The following is a 22,510-nucleotide window of genomic DNA, read 5'->3' as shown; positions in this document are numbered from 1 at the left end:
ACATGCTCCCAACCAAAGAAATACATAATGTTGACTTGATGTTTAAAAAGTAATTTAACATAACATACAGATTTTCAGTTTTTGAAAAGTTTGGAGAATCTGTCAACATGGAGCTTATATTCCTACTTTAACAGCAATTTGCTGGAGCTGAATGAATGATTCTTCTTTTAGGTGGATGTGTACTGCAGCTCACAACAGTTGCCATTGCTTTCCATTTTTCTTCCATGGAAGTGCATCACCCATTCTATTATTTTGTCTCTGACATTTGGGAGTGGGAAGGGAGTTGAGAGGGTGACCATTGCTACAGAACTGGAATGCAAAGGGACATATGCTTTCATCATCATCAGAAACATTTCTTGAGCACATATATATATATTAGAAGCACAAATCTGAAATAGAATAGGCCCTAAAACTACTTTGAGCCTTTCTGTTGGTATCTGAGAAGGAGAAAAAGAGAAAAGAGAAGTTAAGAGGGATTCAAGTTCAAAGAACCATAAAATCTTATTTCAAGCAGAAAGAGGTGACTATGTGTGTAAAAGGATGAATGAATCTGTTGGGGCATGTGTGCTGTGCTATGGGTCATCAGAGGTAGCAGTGTGAACTACATCTGTCAGCAAGAATCTCAAAGAGAAGAGAGTTAGTTGACACTGTTAAAGACGAAGTAAACATTACATAATTGTATATATATAGCAGAAAGGATTACAATCTGCAACAAATAAAAAGTACCTAGAGGGATTTCCCTGGTGGTCCAGTGGTTAAGACACCACGATTCCATTGCAGGGGCACAGATTCGATCCCTGGTCAGGGAACTAAGATGCTGCATGCCACTTGGGACAGCCAAAACAAACAAACAAAAAATGTACTTAGAAATCAGTAAGAAAAAGCAAATAGCCCAACTGAAAAGTGAACAAAGCTAACTATGCCCCCAAAATATAGAAAAATGTAAATATATTCTATATCACTTATAATCAGAGAAATACAAATTTTAAAACAAAAGTACCATTAGGTCATCCTGTTGACAAAAATTAAAAGTATAATCACCAATATTCTTGGGGATGGAGAGAGACACATTCACACTTTTGTAGGGATCATAAATTAGTCAACTTTTTTCAGGGCAATTTGGTGAGATCTGCAAATATTTTAAATATTTAAAAGCAATTCCTCTTTTAGGGATCCTCTTAAACATCTTATAAAATGTGTACACTATTATTTTCATTACAGCATGTGTTTAATAGTGAATAAATGGTCATGGTATGAAGTTCCATCAGTGAGGACTATTTGCTTATACAAACACTACAAAAGAAACATACCTATTTATTAATTTGTATAATTAAAATAGAAATAATAGGTCATGGGGGGCAGGGAATTCTAACACAGAGAAAGAGTAGGAGAACCTTCTGAACAGGAGGAATGGCTTTCACACCAGCTAAGTGGATGGAACAGGTTTGGAAAGATTCCAGTCTAACACAGAACCAACACTGGAAGGGTCACAGAATGTGTTTGGGCAAAGAGGCCTCTATCGACACCCAAAACTGTTTCCTTAAGTATAATAAATGGGGATAATTCCTATTTAATAGGCACACTAGGAGAATTAAATGAAGGGGAATATGTAAATACCTGGTAATAAAAGTTAGCTTTTATTGAACTATTATAACTAATATACATGGAGCATTTAACCCTGGCTATCTGATTCCAGAGTCTGTGCTCTCAGTCCCTATGATACGCTGCTTTCAATCCCACTGTGCCACTTACTAGATTTGGGGTTAGTATGATTTGGAGCAAACTACTTAACATCTCAGGATCTGTTTTTTCTTCTGTAAAAATGCAGTTAGTAATACCTTCCTCAAAGGCATCAAAGCTAATAAGTGTAGATCTTCTCCATAGGGTTGTTGAAAGAATGAGTTAATATTGATGGAGAGCTTAGAAATAGCATCTGGCACATAGTAAACCTTCACTAAATGTTGGCTATTATCACTATTGTGTGCTAGTCACTGTCCTGAGTTACATACCTCGTTTAATCTTCATAACACTACTAACTCCCCTTTACAGAGGAGGAAGTAAAAGGCAGATTGCAGATCAGACCCCACGTATGTCTTAAGCCTATGTTATTCACTCTGCTCTCTCACAAGCATCTCGTGCCTAGCACAGTGCTTAACACAGTAAGTAACCATACTTACTGTGTAAATACTACTTTGCTTTTTCTTAGTGCTTTATAAAAAGGAAATTAACCAGTGCAAGTTGCCCACAGTGTTCTAGATTAGTATGGTGTTTTTAGTCTCTCAGTTCTGCAGCCCACAGCCATGGAGCTGGAGTTTAGGGTGGTCCATGCCTGTCTCTGTACACTCTATACCTACCTCTGCAGAGAGGCTCAGTGCTACGGATGAGCAGAGAGACCTTTTGGCTGGGTGCCACCGTTGGCTAGGCCTAAGGCAGACTCATGATTTGGCTCTTCCCTGCAAGGTCCTTGGCTGGGGACGTGGCCGGTGCACTGCGAAGTGTTCTACTAGATGAGTAATCAGATACTCCTCCCACTTTCCTCCCTCAGGTAAAGTTGCCAGACCAAGTCCTGGGCTGCTGACTTTAGAAATCCAAGGAGAACTGGAGGGAGTCCAGGTTGAAACCCTGTACTTTCCCCTCTGTTTGGAAGGGTAGGGCTCCCCGCTCTGCTCCAGCAGGGACTTGAAGCAGGCAGAGGAAGCAGGAGTGGGGGATTCCTTCCTTTGCTAGCAGTTATCTTCTGAAGAGTTTTCATTCCTCAGAGCCTGGATGTCTTGCAGAGCCTGGCTACTCTGTCTCAACGTGAAGCTGATTCTCTAAATCTGAAATATCTGAGAATGAAAGTTACTCCAAGGGGAATGTAAGAACTAAATGAACCATTTCAGATTCTCCAGGGAGATGGGACATTTGAAAACAAAAACGGCACAAAGAGATCAAAGTACAGATTGAACGAGTACAAGACACATTGGCTGTTTCCACCTGTAGTGCCTTGTCAGCAGGTTCCAGACATGCCCAATGCATGCTCAGAGACCTTTCCTCCCCTGAATATACTTTACATCCTAGAACAGTGAGGACTGGGGTCTGTGAGCCAGTGTCTGAATGCCCAAAATATCCAGCTTCCATTTCTTTCTCTGCAACTAAAAAACACCCTTTCAGAATCCACAGTTGGCTTGATGGGGGAGTGAGGCATCCTCAGCCATAAGAAAAGGACTAACATATGAAGGTGAGGAATCCACCACCTTCATGAGGAAAACTGCCCATTTAACCTGGGCATTCTGTCCTTGAAAGTTAACGATCCACATAAGAATCCATTTCTAAAAATTTCAGCAATGTGTACTGAACCAGGAATCCAGTGACTTAGAGCTATCCCTGTGAGTGACCTCAGACAAGTCTCTTTCCCTCCTGGGCCAGTTAACTCATCTGTAAAATGAAAACCAGAACAGATTATCTTAAAGGTTCTATATTGATAGAGTCAAAACTAGAACCCAGCTACTCTGATTCCTAATCCATTGACCTTTTCTTTCTTCTCTCCTGCCTAGCTCTCATGTTTTTGCAGCAGTACTAGACATATTTTAACCCTAACTGGGTCCAAAACTAAAAGTATGCTGAAGGAATGAACTACAGTTACATGCAACAACATGAGTAAAAACATCAGGATAAGTGAGTGAAGTTAGGCATAAAACGGTATATATTCAATGCTATTTATGTATTGTTAGACAAAACTAACCTGTGGTAATAGAAATGAGATTAGTGGTTGTTTCTGGGAAGAATGACTATCAAAGAAGGTAGGGGAACTTTCTGGTGGGTGGAAATGTCCTTTAACTTGATAAAAGTGTAGGTTTCATCAGTATCAGTTCAGTCGCTCAGTCATGTCCAACTCTTAGCGACCCCATTAATCGCAGCACGCCAGGCCTCCCTGTCCATCACCAACTCCCTAAGTCCACTCAAACCCATGTCCATTGAGTCGGTGGTGCCATCCAACCATCTCATCCTCTGTCATCCCCTTCTCCTGCCCTCAATCTTTCCTAGCATCAGGGTCTTTTCTAATGAGTCAGTTCTTTGCATCAGGTGGCCAAAGTATTGGAGTTTCAGCTTCAGCATCAGTCCTTCCAATTAACACCCAGGACTGATCTCCTTTAGGATGGACTGGTTGGATCTCCTTGCAGTCCAAGGGACTCTCAAGAGTCTTCTCCAACACCACAGTTCAAAAGCACCAATTCTTCGGCACTCGGCTTTCTTCACAGTCCAACTCTCACATCCACACATGACCACTGGAAAAACCATAGCCTTGACGAGACGGACCTTTGTTGGCAAAGTAATGTCTCTGCTTTTTAATATAGGAACCTGGAATGCAGTGGTATTTTCCAGTTGTCCACCTTTCCTTGTTAATAATTTGTGAAAGCAAGATGCACGGTTTCACAAATCTACAAGATTCTAGAGCTGAGGGACTTGGGACCCAGCCAGCCTAACCTCTTATTCTGCAAGTGCAGGTTAGGGCCCAGGAAGGGCAGTGCTTTAGTCAAGGTGACAAGGCACCTCATCGGCAGAACTGGGAGCAGGATTCAGATCTCTTGATTCCCAGTCCATCTCTTTCCATTACATCATGAGGGATGAGTCAGGCTTCCCTCTTAAACAGGAGGCTTCTGGGTTCTGTCACCTTGGAGCTCTTGTGTCACTGACCTAGTTAGTGATTTATCCTCACAAGAGCCAAAGGGCTTTTGTTGCTCGTGATTAGTCTGCCCTGAAACAGATGAAAATTACTCATCATGCCTTATCCTGGTAAAGGGGACAGATATTCTGATTGCTAGAACTTCAGAGTTAACAAAACAATTGTGAGCTTCATTTGACTCTTTAGAGGGAAGTGAACTTCCCTAGAAACACATGGCAGTGAAATCAAATGGAATACAAGTCTCTGGGCTCTAGGCTGAAAATACTAATTCCTTCTCCTGCCTTCCTGAAAGAACCTATTATAAAGAAAAGAGGCAGACAAACCTGAGCTATTCTTAATTTCTACATTTATTAGTTTTGAGGCTTCAGGTGAGTTATTTTACCCTCATCAAACCTGTTTTCTGATGTGTAAAATGGGGGTAATCCCTTTTAGGAACTTGAAATGGAGATAATGTATGAATGGAGATAATGGTGAAACAAAGATCTTAAGTGTATATCTGATCAGTTGTGAAAATGCTGTCACCTTATGGCAGAAAGTGAAGAAGTACTAAAGAGCCTCTTGATGAAAGTGAAAGAGGAGAGTGAAAAAGTTAGCTTAAAGCTCAACATTCAGAAAACGAAGATCATGGCATCTGGTCCCATCACTTCATGGGAAATAGATGGGGAAACGGTGGCTGACTTTATTTTTTGGGGCTCCAAAATCACTGCAGATGGTGATTGCAGCCATGAAATTAAAAGGCGCTTACTCCTTGGAAGGAAAGTTATGACCAACCTAGACAGCATATTAAAAAGCAGAGACATTACTTTGCCAACAAAGGTCCGTCTCGTCAAGGCTATGGTTTTTCCAGTGGTCGTGTATGGATGTGAGAGTTGGACTGTGAAGAAAGCTTAGCGCCGAAGAATTGATGCTTTTGAACTGTGGTGTTGGAGAAGACTCTTGAGAGTCCCTTGGACTGCAAGGAGATCCAACCAGTCCACCCTAAAGGAGATCAGTCCTGGGTGTTCATTGGAAGGACTGATGCTGAAGCTGAAACTCCAATACTTTGGCCACTTCATGCGAAGAGTTGACTCATTGGAAAAGACCCTGACGCTGGGAGGGATTGGGGGCAGGAGGAGAAGGGGATGACACAGGATGAGATGGCCGGATGGCATCACCGACTCGATGGACTTGCGTTTGAGTAAAGTCTGGGAGTTGGTGATGGACAGGGAGGCCTGGCGTGCTGCGATTCACGGGGTCGCAAAGAGCCGGACATGACTGAGCAACTGAACTGAACTGAAATGGGGCCCACGTGACATTGCCCGTTGCCTGTGTGATATGGAGGCACTGTGTGTCTGTGTGTATGCGTGTGTGCTAAGTCGCTTCAGTTGTGTCCAACTCTGCAACCCTATGGACTGTAGCTCCCCCAGGCTCTTCTGTCGATGGGGATTCTCCAGGCAAGAATACTGGAGTGGGTTGCCATGCCCTCCAGGGGATCTTCCCAACCCAGGGATTGACCCTTGTCTCTTATGTCTCCCACATTGGCAGGCGGGTTCTTTACCACTGGTGCCACCTGGGAAGCCTGTCTGTGTATACATATGTTTATTCACCTTATCTTCAAGTCACTACACATCCTCCAACTTTACACTTATCCACTAGCTGCTGCTCTCTGATCTTCCCTAAAGGAAGCTCAGCAATGATTAATTATCCAACCAAAATATCAGTCTTCACCTGGCAAATTCTGCCTATACTCCCAGTAAGGTTCCCTTCTAAGTCCTGGCCTGCTGAAGCTTCAATTTGAATTCAGAAAAGCATTTTAATTGAGGGTACCTGCTATCTTGACAGCCCTCCCCAGTGTTACACCTTGAGAAGAAATCTGAGTTTCCCCTGTTGCTTTTAGAAACCAAGTCAAAGAAACCAAAATAACTTCAGAGCTGAAAATTTCTGAAAAGTATCAGGAAAGTACATGCAATGCTAAGAATGCTCTAAACTCTCCCAGACCTCTGTACAGGTTATCCAAGAGAAGTAGGGGGTATCAGAGGGGAGAGGTGTGCCACTTTTTAGCTGTGTGACCCTAGGACGTCGATTCAGCTCTTCAAACCTCAGTTTCTTCACCTGTAAAATTGGAAATAATACCATCAACCCCAAGGATAATCTGTATAAAGTATAGAGCATAATTAGAGGTCAATAAATGTGAGATGCACTCACATATTTTCACACACAGTTACCATCTGCATGCACACACATATGAAGTAAAGTGAAGTCACTCAGTCGTGTCCAACTCTTTGTGACCCCATGGACTGTAGCCTACAAGGCTCCTCTGTCCATGGAATTTTCCAGGCAAGAGTACTGGAGTGGGTTGCCACTTCCTTCTCCAGGGGATCTTCCCAACTCAGGGATCGAACCCGGGTCTCTCACATTGCAGGCAGACACTTTACCGTCTGAGCCACCAGGGAAGCCCTTAAGACTTGTGGCAACAAAGAGGCAACTCTGACCAGCAGCAGCAGCACCCTTGCTCAAGATCTAAATCAGAAAATCTGGGAATGGAGTCCAGTAATTCGTGTCCTTAAAAGTCTTGCAGGTGATCCTGATGCATGCTTAAGTTTGGAAACCAGTGACTTAGATCCATGTTTGACAAACTATTTTTATAAAAGGCCACGTGAAAATGTTTTAGCTTAACCATCTTTGTCACAGCGACTCAGCTCTGCCATGGCAACATAAAAGCAGCCACAGACGATATGTAAGTGAATGAGCAGGGCTCTGTTCCCATAAACCTTTGTCTATGGCGGTTTGAAATAGGGTTTTGGAACTGGATAGAGGTTGCACAACACTGCAAATGTATTAAATACCGTGCAGTTATTCACTTTCAAATGGTTAGTTTTGTGACATGTGAATGTCACCTCAATAAATTTTTTTAAAAAGCAAATAGGCAGTTAATGGGATTTGGCTTACAGGCTGCAGCTTCCTGACACCTGACCAAGATCAACCTTTAATTCTTTGCTTAAATTTATTCCAGGCAACCCTAATTTGCAGTTATGTAACATCTACCTGCATACTTATGACAAGTCACTCACTACCCCACAAGGTAATTTTTTTTTCACTTATAAACAGATCTTGATTCTATCTGGAGGATTTTTCATATACAAAATCTCCCTCCCTGTGCCTTTTATATGTGGAGAGTTTACTTGTGATTGTCTGCCTCATTAAAGGGACTCCATGCCAGGTTGATTTAAAGGATGAGTTCACTCTTAATTGGAGAAATTCTGAAGGAGAAAACACTTATGTGCTAAAGCAACAGGCAAAGAGAAATCCAATCCCTTAGTTAAAGATACTGCACAGGATGGACTGACTTCTCAAATACACACACACATCCATCAGCAGCAGCTTTTTATTAGATGGAGGATACCCAGGGTTGGCTCAAAGAAAAGTGGTGGCAATTGGTAAGCAAGGAGAGGAGTACTTATGATGTTGAGGGTCAGGGTCTCCTGCTCAACTCTGGCCACCCAGGAAGCTCTACCCCTTGCCACTCAATATCACCAGTGCTGAAAGGCATGAAATGGTCTGCAATGAGCTAGTTCAACTTGGCTAACAGTTCTTCCAGTTCTGGCCGAGCTTTGAACCTTCCCTTGAAGTCTTCTTCAGTGTGCTGTGGAGAAGAAAAAGAAAATAAGAGGAAATTACTACAGAGTCACTCAAACATGCCCAGCATCAGAAAAAGATACATCAGCCAGCTCTGTAGAAAATTATTTGGATTCAACTAACTTTTACTGAGTAGCTGCTATGTACCAGGGTTCGATCCCTGGGTCGGGAAGATCCCCTGGAGGAGGGCACAGCAATCCACCTCCAGTATTCTTGCCTGGAGAATCCCCATGGACAGAGGAGCCTGGCAGGCTACAGTCATAGTGTTGCAAAGAGTCAGACACAACTGAAGTGACTTAGCATGCACACACGGACTATGTACCAGACTTATACTAGGTATCAAGGACTCAAATTTGAATTGGACTTCCTCCTTGCCTTAGTACATTTCCCTATTTGTGTTCTGATTACTTACAGTGTATGTGATCTTAAATCATATTCTTTCTGCTATACAGCTGCCTCAAGGGAGGGAATTTGGAGGTAAAATGGGCTACCCATAACATCAGGATGCTCTGACAGAGTTCAGCTTTCATGGTCTATGAAGTATCATCCCTGATGCATTGGAACAGTCAGACCAATGATCATGGTAAAGCAGCCTGCATACCTTTCCTGATTATTATCTGGGTTAAGTTATCCACAAGCCTTTGCTGTTTCTAAAGTCAGCCAGTCCAGATTTCCTTATCCATATTTTGAGCCCACCAGTGGGCCTCTTCTCAAATTAGCACCTACCTCCCTCACTGACAATTTGACTCCTTCAGGAAGATTGCTTTGGATTATTTCCAAGAAAATCTCTGCAAACGTAGCACTCAAACCGCTGATCTGCAAAAGGAAAGAAGATGCTCGAAGAGAGTCACTGAAAGTTAGGTGGTTGGGCAGAAAGGGCAAGGGCTCAAATGTCAGCTCCAGTAGAGCCTGAGGGCCTTTGGGTGAAGGATTAACACCCAGAGCTGGTTTTGGAGCTCAGACCTCACAGGATTTCAATTTCTCTTGCTGATCTGCCAAGTTGTCTGATTACTGAGATGGTCATGGCCAATATCTGCTCTTATAGGCAACGAATGTCATAACTGGATCAAGAGGTTAAGTCCAGGATGACTTTCTGAGTCAACACAAGTTTACCCATAGACCACCACCTGATTGTCATCAGACCCTGTGCTGAGGATCCAAAGATAAATCAGATGTGTGGAAGAAGGGCATGCAGGGGGCAGGCAGAACCCAGAAGAGAAACATCTACCTAACTTAATCAGGGAGGTTAAAAAAAAAAAGCTTCCAAAAGAGGTAACATCTGGTTGGAGTCTTGAAAAACAAGGGTAAATTGGGAGAATTCAACTGTAGTGTGGAGTTGGTTTTTTTTTTTTAAGGCAGAGAAAATAATATTCAGTAAAATGTGGAGGAACAGCACAGTACTAGGGAATTAAAACTAGTTCCACGTGTGGCTGGAACGAATGAAGGTGTGAAGAGGAAAAGCTGGAGAACAATCATGAAGCCACTTAGCTGCTAATCAAAAGAGTTCAAACTTTATCCTATGGGCCTTGGTGGCAAGTTAGATCTGTCATAAAATGAAACTCAAATAATTTATTCCTGATAATATTTAAAGAACCAAGATTGTAAGTACTTTAATCATTAAAAAATTTAACATAGATGTAGGGTGTTACTACCTTAACATCCTACTGGTTATCTTCCTGATACATTTCTTGATTGGATCAAAAAGGGTGAAGTCCATGTGTTGGAATATTATTTGGCAGTAAAAAGGAATGAAGTATTGATATGTGCTACTACTACAACATGGATGAACCTAGAAAACATTATGCTACGTGAAAGAAGCTAGATATAGAAGGCCATATATTATATAATTTCATTTGAAGAAATGTCTAGAAGAGGTAAAACCACAGAAATGGAAAGTAGATTAGTGGTTGCCAGGAGCTAGGGGAATGGGGAAAAAGGAGTGACTGCTAATGGCTACAGAGTTAAAGGAAAGCCACTGAGGGGGTCTATGTGGGAAAATGACATGATCACATTGACATAAGTGTAAAGCAAAGTGGATGGATCTGAAAGGTTTTTAGGGGTAGAAACCATAGAATCTGGAGAATGAATGGATACCCAAGGACAAAGAAGGGTCAAGCATTAAGCTCAAAGGTGAGGAGGATTATAGGGGAAAAAAAAAACAGTCCTCCTACAATTAGTCTTGTATACACTGAGTGTAGGGCACCTGTTGAACATCTTGGTGGAGAAACCCAGTAGACAACTGGATACCAGGTTTGAAACTCAACCAAGAAAGAACCAGGAGAGGTAGAGACATTTCAAGTTTCTTCCAGAGTACCTACCTGAACCACTCGCTCATGGGTGGTAAGAACTGAGTCCAGTAACATTTTGTTGCCTTGGTCCTGAAGCTGCAACACCTCCATGGTTTTGGTGGGCATCGCATAACTGTGGGAAGGAAAAGTCAGCTATTGGGAGGGTTCCTTAAGCCAGCCACACCACTTCAGTCAGGGTAGTCCCTGAGTGCAGCCACTACTGCATGCAGTAGGCTCCTGCAACCTTGGGCTGTCTGTCTGCAGCCAGGGTCAAAGTAACCAGATCCTCTTACACCTTCTCCAGGAGTCTTTACACTCCATGAGGGGATAGACCCTGTCTAATACTTTTATGCATCCCTAGTCATGCTTAATATAACACTCTGAGTAAAGCCTGGTGATTAATAAGTATTTGCTGCTACTAAATAATAGCCAGTTCTTAAATAATTAAGTTTATCACTAGGTACACTCTGGAGGCTAACCTTGGGTATTTCATCTCTTCTGAAGAAATGAGGCATGAAACCCAATCCTGCTCCAGTTGTATTTTTATTTTACTTATTTATTTTTTTAAAATTTTGGCCATGCTGTGAAGCATGTGAGGTCTTGGTTCTCTGACCAGAGACTAAACCCGTGTACCCTGCAGTGGAAGCACAGTCTTAACCACTGGACCACCAAGGGAGTCCCCTGCTCCAGTTCTACAGCAGGATTTCTTAATGTCAGCACTATTGACCCTTTAGAACAGGTAATTCTTATTGTGGGGGCTGGCCTATGCATCCCTAACCTCTATATCCAGCAAATGCTAGTAGTATTCCCAAAGTGATAACAATTAGAACTATCTCCAGACATTGTTAAATGTCTCCAGGTTGAGAAACAGTGTTGTAATCTATGCTCACTATAATCAGCTTCAGTAGATCTATATACCACAATGAAAAGAGTGCTGAACTTGGGGTCAGGTCTTAGCCCTGCCACTTATTAGCAATATTTACTTAGGCAAGTCCCTTCTCCTTCTTGGACTCCATTTCTTCATGAATAATGGGGATTACAATCCAGGCTTATATCAATAGACAATTATGAGAACCAGATATGGTGCTGAGATAGGACTGATGATTACACAGAAATATGATATTAGTATTGTGTTCATCTTATCAAAAAGTTCCTAAAACTGAAGATAAATGGAATACTAATAACAACAGTAGGATTGCTGAATTTTCATGCTACACAAAACTTCATGAATTAAGAGAAAGGAGCATGACCCTCTACAGATGGACTGCTACAAAAAGAAGTCTGGTGTAATGGAAAGTGATTTGGAAACATGAGAGTCAGTACTGGATTTAAATGTTGGCTCTGCCACTTATTACCTATTTGACCTTGGACAAACTAATTCAGCTCTCTGGGTCTTTGTTTCTTCAGCTATTAAATGAAGATAATAATACCTAGTTCATAGGGTTTTAGCAATAATTAAATAAGATTATGTAAGTAATTTGCCTGGCATACTATGCCTACAAATGCCAATTCCCTTGCCCTTACAACAGTGAGTAAACGCTAGGTACTGCAAACTTCCAGGTAAGCTACCCGAAGTAACAACCCCTTCCATTTTATAGCACAATCTCTGATCACTTCAAATTTACACTTGGCAATAATTTCTTTATAAAAAAATCAGGGACTTCTCTGGTGGTCTAGTAGTTAGGACTCCACACTTCCACTGCAGGGGACATGGGTTCGAACCCCGGTCAGAGAACTAAGATCCTGCACACTGCATGGCACGACCAAAAATGGGGAGGGGGGTACATTCATAAACTTATTATGGAAAATCAAAGTAATTATGTAAAAGCTTTCAGAAAAGTAAACATCCTCTAAAATGTTCTTTTTCTTTTTTGACATTCCACAGATAAGACTGAATAAAGTGGGACTTGTTCATTCCTACCACTGAGCATGCACTTTATTCTTCAACACTTACTTTAGCAAGATTTCACTGATTTGTTTATTTGTTCATTCACTTATTCAGCAAACATTTACTGAGATCCTGTTCTGTCCGAGGCAGTCTGATGGGTGCAATGCAGTTTACGCTTTCAAGGAGCTTGCTAAGAATGTTTTGGAGACAGGTAAGTACACAAACATTTGCACTGCTGCTGCTGCTAAGTCGCTTCAGTCATGACTGACTCTGCGACCCCATAGACGGCAGCCCACCAGGCTCTGCCATCCCTGGGATTCTCCAGGCAAGATAGGAAGACAAAGGCAATATAGGTATATACCAAATATTACAGAGACAAGAGGGAGAAAAGCGGGAGAGCCTGGGGAAGGCTTCATAGGTGAGGCAGTGCTTTATCAAGATGTAAAGAATGAACACAGATGTTTGCCTGGAGGGCATTCCAAAAGAGGGCAGTCTACAAAGGCAAGGAGGCATGAGGCCCTCAAAGAGAACCAATAGAAAAATCAGACATAGTTTGATTAAAAAAAAATACTGGGAACTCTAGTTATTTTAAAGTAGAATAGACCTTTGAGTCATAAGAGTAAAGGTTATTTTTCTTTAGTATCTACATATTTCTGTACTGCCCCAGTTTTCTGCAATAAACATTATTTGGATGATCAGATAGTGAAAACAGAAGAGAAGAAATGAAGTAGTTGAATTTCAAGAGTCAACCTAACATGACAAAATAGTGCTGCCTTTGAAGAGTACTGCTGGGACAGGACAAAAGGGGGCCTGCTAGGTTGCTAGGGAACTTAGAATCGGTGGACTCTATATGTTATACCTCCATTTAAAAAATGTAAGTGGATTTAAAAAAAAAAAGGAAAGAGCAGCCTTACAGAGAATGATGCTTTCACTCTCCACAGAGAACAGGCGCTGGTCAGCTTCAGGCTTGGAAGCTGCTCCCAGATAAGTAAGATTTCCATCTCTTCAGACAGCTGCTCGGCAAGGGAGACAGGAAAATTAAAGGACCCACAGGAAAGGCTTCTTCCTCTCCTCCTCTGGGTGAGCTGCAGCTGCAGCGATGCAGACCATTTATAGAACAAACGCTAGCACACAGCTCCCTTGCTCAATTCCATCTCAAGGTCAGAGCCTTATTCCCAACTCCTAAAGGAAAAATGGATCAAGATAAAATGAAAATCAGAAGAAAAGAAGATCATTTTATCTCTGAAAAACTGGGCAGCAAGAATACCTGATATAATGGTCTGAAAACCTCAATCAATGCAAAGAAGTGAATTGCTAAAAGTGAACATTTCTTTATGCTCTGCACTATTTGGAGCAAAGAACAAGGAAAGAAGCAGCATATGATTCATTCTGTTATACTAGGAATTTATGTTTATGCCTATTGGAACTAAATCCAAGGCAACAAGTATTCATCCAGTGCCCACCATGTGTCAGGTACTGTGCAAGGTCTTAGCATGACTGCTGATAAAGACAGAAATAGTCCCTGCCTCACAGATCTTAGAGTCTAGTAATAGTCAAGTAATTATGAGGGTAAGGAGTTAGCATTATAAAAGGGAAGTTTATACTCTTTGCTTCTCCTAAACACATAACGTAAAGACCTAACTTAATGAGGTTCTCTGAAGAAGTGACATTCAAAATAAAGCCTAAGAAAAAATAGCAGTTGATTAGCTGAAGGGGAAAAAGTATTCCGGGTGTTAGAGAGCATATGCAAAGGTCCTGAGGTGGAAAAGGACAAAAAAACAAAGTCAGTGTAACTGGAGATAGAAGGAGGAGAGAGAAGTGTGAATTAAGGCAAGAGAGACAAGCTGACACAATGGAGCACCTAGCAAGACATGTGAGGAACTTTTATTTTGATCTTAAAGGAATGGGAGGCCATGGAAGAACTTAAGCATGGGAGTGACAATCATATTTCCATTCTAGAAGGATCATACAAGTAGCAGTGTGGAGAACCAGTTAGAGGGAATTAAGAATTTGAAGGAAAAAAAGGAAAAAGGAAAAAAATTTGAAGAAAAAAAAGGTTCAAATCAAGACCTTGCCACTGATTAGATGTATGACTATAGGCAAGCTTCTGTTATACTACTTCTACTACTAATAGCAGCCAACAGTTTCTAAACTTAATTGTAAGTATTTTATTAACTCCTTAATTTTCACTACAGCTTTATTAGATAGGTACTTTTTTTTTTTTTAATTTTTTTTTATTAGTTGGAGGCTAATTACTTCACATAGATAGGTACTTTTATTAACCTCATTTTATAGATGAGGAAACCAAGACACAAACAGGTTAAGAAAACTGCCCAAGGTCTGTCACACAGTAAGAATGTAGCAGAACAAGGGAAAACAGTCTGACTCCAGTCTGAAGCAGTCTTACTCCAAAGTCAATGCTTGGACCACAAGCATTGTGGCAAGGTGCTTATATGAATTAAGTAAAATAATATACAGAAAAGTATTTGGCAGAGTGGCTGGCTGATAATAGGTCTCAACAAACGCTACTGCTTCCTACCTTTACTCAAATGTAGTCAGAGCTTTTCACAGCCAGTTTTTAAAAACAAAATATTTTTAAAAGTTCATCTGAAAATTTAAAACGCTACTTCAAGGAGCTGATTCACTGAAGGTATGGTAACATTCTGTAAATGGCATTTAATGCCCCTTTGCCACCACAGCTTCTGAGATGCTACCCCTAAATCGTGCCAGTTGAAAAAAATCTCATTAATTATTAATAACAATAATATTATTTACAGAGTGTTTACAATGTGCTGGTCTCTCTGTTAAGTGCTATCATATATTTTCCTATTTAATTTTCAGAACTCAAAAAAATAGGAAAATTATCATCACATTATGGAGACAAAGAAACCAAGGTTCAGAATTTCTCAAGGTCATCTTGATAATAATGGGTAGAACTAGGATTTCAATCCAGGCCGTTTGATTCCAGAGTTTTCACTCTTAACCATTTGTTACTCAGTATGATCCAAAGACAAGCTGCTGATAAGCAAACTTGTTCTCAATTCAAGACAAGATAAGAAGCATGAACCGGACACTAAACACAATCAATCAACATTTTGTTTTCAATAGCTTCCAATAGAAAGTCTTTCAATAGCAAGACTTTCTTGATGAAGGAAGCAAAGTGTTAATGTACATTTTGGCACAAGCTCGTAATAGCTTCACAGAGTGGTACTTTGAGAAACATAGCCCCAAATTATTATTCTACTCTGTCTCCTTGAACTGACATTAAACTTTATCTTTCACTTACCACCTTCCACATTATAATTATTTTTATGTGTGTGTATGTGTGCACATCAGAGAAGTCAATGGCAACCCACTTCAGTACTCTTGCCTGGAGAATCCCATGGACAAAGGAGCCTGGTAGTCTACAGTCCGTGGGGTCGCTAAGAGTCAGACATGACTGAGAGACTTCACTTTCACTTTTCACTTTCATGCATTGGAGAAGGAAATGGCAACCCACTCCAGTATTCTTGCCTAGAGAATCCCAGGAATGGGGGAGCCTGGTGGGCTGCCATCTATGGGGTCGCACAGAGCTGGACACGACTGATGTGACTTAGCAGCATGTGTGCACACACATGTACACACACAGACTCTCCTTGAAATCAGGGGCATTTACCTTTGTATCCTCCAGACAAGATACAAAGTGCCTACACTATAGAGCAAGAAGTCCAGTGCCTTCTGTTTCACTGAGCACGTGGACCATAGAGCAAAAAGAGGCTCAGCCAGTGGTTTTTGATTAATTAAAAATTCGTTCATTAAACTTTAGGAAATGTATACACAACTGGATTGTGCAATCATATTCAAGGACCTATCATTCTTTCAAGAATGGCTTAATGTCCCCCATGGGACAGTCTTTATGCTAGGTACTAAAGAAATAAAGAACATAGTCCCCATGTAGTCAGTGGGGAAGGAATCTGACACATCAATAGATCATTACAGCCCAGAGCACTAAGTGACATGATAGAGATATGTGTCAAGTGCTGAAAGAGCAACCAACTCTCCCAGGCATCAGAAAAAAGATAAAGCACATCTTTAGGCCTAAAACAATTGAAGTACTATCAGCTATGAGCGCTTAAGTCACAGCTGACAATCCAGTCTTCTAGTGAGCACATTTAGCAGTTATACTGTAAGTAATAAAGGTTTAAAAGTTCAAATTTGGCTAAAAGAGGAGAGTGAAAGAGGATATGTGAAAAAGCTGGCTTAAAACTCAACATTCAAAAAACATGGCATCCAGTCTCATCACTTCATGGCAATAGATGGGGAAACAATGGAAACGGTGACAAACATTATTTTCTTGGGCTCCAAAATCACTAGAGACAGTGACTACAACCATGAAATTAAAAGACACTTGTTCCTTGGAAGAAAAGCTATGACAAACCTAGACTATGTATTAAAAAGCAGAGACATTAGTTTGCTTACAAAGGTCCACATAGTCAGTTCAGTTCAGTCGCTCAGTTGTGTCTGACTCCCTGCGACCCCATGAACCACAGCACGCCAGGCCTCCCTGTCCATCACCAACTCCCAGAGTTTACGAAACTCATGTGCATTGAGGTGGTGATGCCATCCAACCATCTCATCCTCTGTTGTCCCCTTCTCCTTCTGCCCTCAATCTTTCCCAGCATGAGTCTTTTCTAATGAGTCTGTTCTTTGCATCAGGTGGCCAAAGTATTGGAGTTTCAGCTTCAGCATCAGTCCCTCCAATGAACACCCAGGACTGATCTCCTTTAGGATGGACTGGTTGGATCTCCTTGCTGTCCAACGGACTCTCAAGAGTCTTCTCTAACACCACAGTTCAAAAGCATCAATTCTTCTGTGCTCAGCTTTCTTTATAGTCCAACTCTCGCATCCATACATGACTACTGGAAAAACCATAGCCTTGACTAGACGGACCTTTGTTGACAAAGTAATATCTCTGCTTTTTAATATGCTGTCTAGGTTGGTCATAACTTTCCTTCCAAGGAGTAAGCGTCTTTTAATTTCATGGCTGCAATCACCATCTGCAGTGATTTTGGAGCCCCAAAAATAAAGTTAGCCACTGTTTCCACTGTTTCCCCATCTATTTGCCATGAAGTGATGGGACCGGATGGCATGATCTTCGTTTTCTGAATGTTGAGCTTTAAGCCAACTTTTTCATTCTCCTCTTTCACTTGCATCAAGAGGCTCTTTAGTTCTTCACTTTCTGCCATAAGGATGGTATCATCTGCACATCCGAGGTTATTGATATTTCTTCCAGCAATCTTGATTCCAGCTTGTGCTTCTTCCAGCCCAGCGTTTCTCATGATGTACTCTGCATATAAGTTAAATAAGCAGGGTGACAATATGCAGCCTTGACATACTCCTTTTCCTATTTGAAACCAGTCTGTTGTTCCATGTCCAGTTCTAACTGTTGCTTCCTGAAGTACATACAGGTTTCTCAAGAGACAGGTCAGGTGGTCTGGTATTTCCATCTCTTTCAGAATTTTCCACAATTTATTGTGATCCACACAGTCAAAGGCTTTGGTATTGTCAATAAAGCAGAAATAGATGTTTTTCTGGAACTCTCTTGCTTTTGCAACGATCCAGCGGATGTTGGCAATTTGATCTCTGGTTCCTCTGTCTTTTCTAAACCCAGCTTGAACATCTGGAAGTTCACAGTTCATGTATTGCTGAAGCCTGGCTTGGAAAATTTTGAGCATTACTTTATTAGCGTGTGAGATGAGTGCAATTGTGCGGTAGTTTAAGCATTCTTCAGCATTGCCTTTCTTTGGGATTGGAATGAAAACTGACCTTTTCCAGTCCTGTGGCCACTGCTGAGTTTTCCAAATTTGCTGACATATTGAGTGCAGCACTTTCACAGCATCACCTTTCAGGATTTGAAATAGCTCAACTGGAATTCCATCACCTCCACTAGCTTTGTTTGTAGTGATGCTTCCTAATGCCCACTTCACTTCACATTCCAAGATGTCTGGCTCTAGGTGAGTGATCACACCATCATGATTATCTGGGTTGTGAAGATCTTTTTTGTACAGTTCTGTGTATTCTTGCCACCTCTTCTTAATATCTTCTGCTTCTGTTAGGTCCCTATCATTTCTGTCCTTTATTGAGCCCATCTTTGCATGAAATGTTCCTTTGGTATCTCTAATTTTCTTGAAGAGAACTCTAGTCTTTCCCATTCTATTGTTTTCCTCTATTTCTTTGCACTGATCACTGAGGAAGGCTTTGTTATCGCTCCTTGCTATCTTTGGAACTCTGCATTCAAATGGGTTTATCTTTCCTTTTCTCCTTTGCTGTTCTATTTCCTTCTTTTCACAGCTATTTGTAAGGCCTCCTCAGACAGCCATTTTGCTTTTTTGCATTTCTTTTTCTTGGGGATGGTCTTGATCCCTGCCTCCTGTACAATGTCATGAACCTCCATCCATAGTTCTTCAGACACTCTGTCTATCAGATCTAATCCCTTGAATCTATTTGTTTTATTTATTTATTTTTATTGAATCTATTTGCTTTATTCATAATTACCAATAAACTAGGAAGAACCCAAATGTATATCAACCAGTGAAGGCATAAAGCAATTAAGGTTTACCATTTAATGGAATACTATTCAGAATTCTGAATATCTATTCAGAATTAATGGAATACTATTCAGAATTCTGAATATATATTCAGAATAAAAGAGTGTCTGCAAAACCCCAGATAAATCTTAAACCCATTATGCTAAGTGAAAGAGGCCAGAAACAAATAGCTACATACTGTATGATTCCATTTATATGATATTCTGGAGAACTTAAAACAAAAGGGACAGAAAATCAATCAGTGGTTGCCAGGGACTCTAGAGGCAAGACATAGGAGATTAACTATACCTCAGGCACCAAGGAACTTTTTAAAACTTAATGGAGCTGTTCTTTATTTTGATTGTGGCAAACTACATACCTAAAAAGAGTGAATTTTACTACATGTAAATTATTTCTCAAAACAAAAATTATATCTCATTTAACAACAACAATGTAGAGCATGCTACCCACACCAAGAACATCCCATGCAAAGGCATCTTTCATACCTTTCCTCGACTTTAATGGAGAGATGATTGCAGAGGTTGTGAACATACTGGGCATAACTCTCTGTCAGGGCCATGTCATATGCAATCAGGTGAATGTTTAAAGCCCCATATTCATAATCTGTCCCCAGATTAATGGGTCTCACTTCCACTTTTCCCTTCTTCTTTTTGGGCTGAACACAAAACAAAAGAGAAAGGAAAGTCAAAGTATTATACAAGAAATTCTAACAATACCATCTTGATATATATATGTATATACATAAATCAATCTTTCAATTAAATTTGTTTACTATGTTTCTCTCTGATTATCCTACCTACAAACTGGACTTTTCCTGGGTAGGAATGGGCAGCCTCCCTTGCCATTCTGGGCTGTAGCATCAGTCAATGAAAGGAGAGGAAATATTGCTGGCAGTTATTTAACATAAATACATGTGACTGTCTCTGCTATTAACTAGTTTTGAGACTCACTTTCCATCCCTGGCCCTCAGTTTCCCAATTTTTATATCACTGGGGTTATACGAGATAACAGATTCTTGAGGAGTTTCTCTTTTTTTGGCTGCCTGTGCAGCTTATCGGATTTTGGTTCCCTGGTCAGGGATTGAACCTAGGCCTTCTGCAATGAGAGTAGAGTCCTAATCACTGGACCACCAGGGAATTCCCAACAGATTATTCTTCTTTTTTCTTAAGAATTCTCTTTTTAAAATTTTTATTTATTCATTTCGGCTTCCCTGATAGCTCAGTTGGTGAAGAATCCACCTGCAATTCAGGAGACCCTGGTTCGATTCCTGGGTTGGGAAGATCTGTTGGAGAAGGGATAGGCTACCCACTCCAGTATTCTGGCCTGGAGAACTCCGGGGTTGCAAAGAGTTGGACATGAACCTAGGCCCTTGGCAGTGAGAACACAGAGTCCTAACCACTGGACCACCAGGGAATTCCCAACAGATTCTTTTTTTTTAAATTTATTCTTGGCTGCACTGGATTTTCACTGCTGCATGCAGGGTTTCTTTAGTTACGGTGAGCTACTCTTTAGTCGTGGTGCATGGGCTTCTCAGCGTGACGGCTTCTCTTGTTGTAGAGAATGAGCTCTAGAGTGCAAGTCCAATAGTTGTGGCACAAGGGCTTAGTTACCCCGTGGCATGTGGAATCTTGCAAGATCAGGGACTGAACCCATGTCCCTGCACTGGCAGTGGGGTTCTTAATTGGACCACCAGGAAAGTCCCAACAGATTGTTAATCTAGAACCCACAGAGGAGTTTTAAGGGGTTTGTTAGCCCCAAAATTTATATGCAAAATTTTACATATGTGTTTATTTTTCTAAGGAGAAAATCCTTAACTTTCATCAGAATATTAAAGAAATCAATCACAAGAAAGCACAGAATTAGTTCTCTGCCAGCCTTCCTAGCTTTGAAATTCTGCAGTCCAATTATTTAGACAGCCTTTCTTTTAAAAGTTTAGAGGCAGAAAAATTATTTTATTTCTATTCTCTTATTTCATACAACGTACTGCTTTACTACAGATCAACCTGTTCAAACTGCTGTGAAAAGTTAAAATGAGGCCTGGAAAAATAGATACGTAACACAACATAGAACAGGATCAAGAAAGCTTCTCAACCAGAAATAATTTAACCTAAATGCCCATCAGGAGGGGAATCTATTAAATAAATCATGGCACATTCTTTCAGTAGTACATTATGCAGCTGTAAGAAGAAATAAGGAACTTCTTTATGTACTGACATAGAAAGATTTTTAAGATAAACGACAAAAGCAGACTGTAGAATAATGTGTTCAGAATATTGCCATACATATAAAAAGGGTAAGTGGGGAAGAATAGATGTGTGTATGTTTAACTACTTACATATATATTTGCTTGCATATTAAAAAATAACTCTGGAAAGATACACAAAAAGACTAATACTATTGGTTACCTATGAGGAAGGGAACTGGATGGCTGGGCAACAGGGGTGGGAAGCAGACTTTTAAATTATTTCCCTTCTATATTTTTTGAATTTTTAATAATATGAATCTTTTATCAATTCAAAGTTAGAATCTTAAAATCTACCTTGTTTTTTAAAATTTTTAAGTAAAAATGTTTTTAGAATATAATATTCTTATGATATTAAAAGATGCTTGCTCTTTGGAAGGAAAGCTATGACAAACCTAGACAGAATATTAAAAAGCAGAGACATCTCTTTGCTGACAAATGTCCATACAGTCAAAGCTATGGTTTTTCCAGCAGACATGTAGGGATGTAAGAGTTAGACCATAAAGAATGCTGAGCACCGAAGAATCAGTACTTTCAAATTGTGGTACTGGAAAAGGCGCTTGAAAGTGCTTTGGACTGCAAGGAAATCAAACCAGTAAATTCTAAAGGAAAAAAAACCTGAATATTCATTGGAAGAACTGATGCTGAAGCTGAAGCTCCAATACTTTGGCCACCTGATGCGAAGAGCCGACACATTAGAAAAGACTGATGGGGGAAAGACTGAAGGCAGGAAGAGAAGACTGCTGCACATGATGAGATGTTTAGATAGCATCACTGACTCAATGGACATGAATTTGAGCAAACTCTGGGAGACAGATAACGACAGGGAAGCCTGGTATGCTGCAGTCCTTGGGGTCACAGAGAGTCTGACACAACTTAGCAACTGAACAACATTCATATGGAAATTGCATAAATAAATACACAGCTCAATGAATTTTCACAAACTGAAAACACCTGAATAAACAGTATCTTGAATAAGAAACAAATCACTACCAGCACCCCAAAAATATCCTGTTCCCCAAATTGGCAAACCACTATTCTGACTTCCAAAACGAAAGGGTTATTTTGCTTATTTTTTAAATTTGTGAAAATGGAATAATATACTAGGTTCTCTTTTGTATACAGCTTCTTTAACTGATTATGTTTGCAAGATTCATCATTTTTAGGTGAAACAGTAATTTTTCACTTCCCATTACCCTAGTAGTTTATTTATATGAATATGCT

At 40.5% G+C, this 22,510-nt stretch overlaps 1 protein-coding gene across 1 annotated transcript in view; it reads right to left on the bottom strand.

The window, feature by feature from the left end:
• Positions 1-8,012: 8,012 nt before the first annotated feature.
• The window catches only part of MRPL48 (mitochondrial ribosomal protein L48), a 48,902-nt gene continuing 34,404 nt past the window's right edge, over positions 8,013-22,510 (bottom strand). Inside the window, exons 5-8 of the mRNA XM_043482419.1 lie at positions 19,530-19,699; positions 10,600-10,702; positions 9,008-9,097; positions 8,013-8,288 (exon numbers count right to left, since the gene is read on the bottom strand). Coding sequence (XP_043338354.1) covers positions 8,214-8,288; positions 9,008-9,097; positions 10,600-10,702; positions 19,530-19,699 — 438 coding nt within the window. The 3' untranslated portion in view covers positions 8,013-8,213. The remainder of the gene's footprint in view (positions 8,289-9,007; positions 9,098-10,599; positions 10,703-19,529; positions 19,700-22,510) is intronic.

Source organism: Cervus canadensis, chromosome 11 (assembly GCF_019320065.1).
Source record: "Cervus canadensis isolate Bull #8, Minnesota chromosome 11, ASM1932006v1, whole genome shotgun sequence".
NCBI lineage: Eukaryota > Metazoa > Chordata > Mammalia > Artiodactyla > Cervidae > Cervus > Cervus canadensis.
This window is presented reverse-complemented; position numbering and strand designations above follow the sequence as displayed.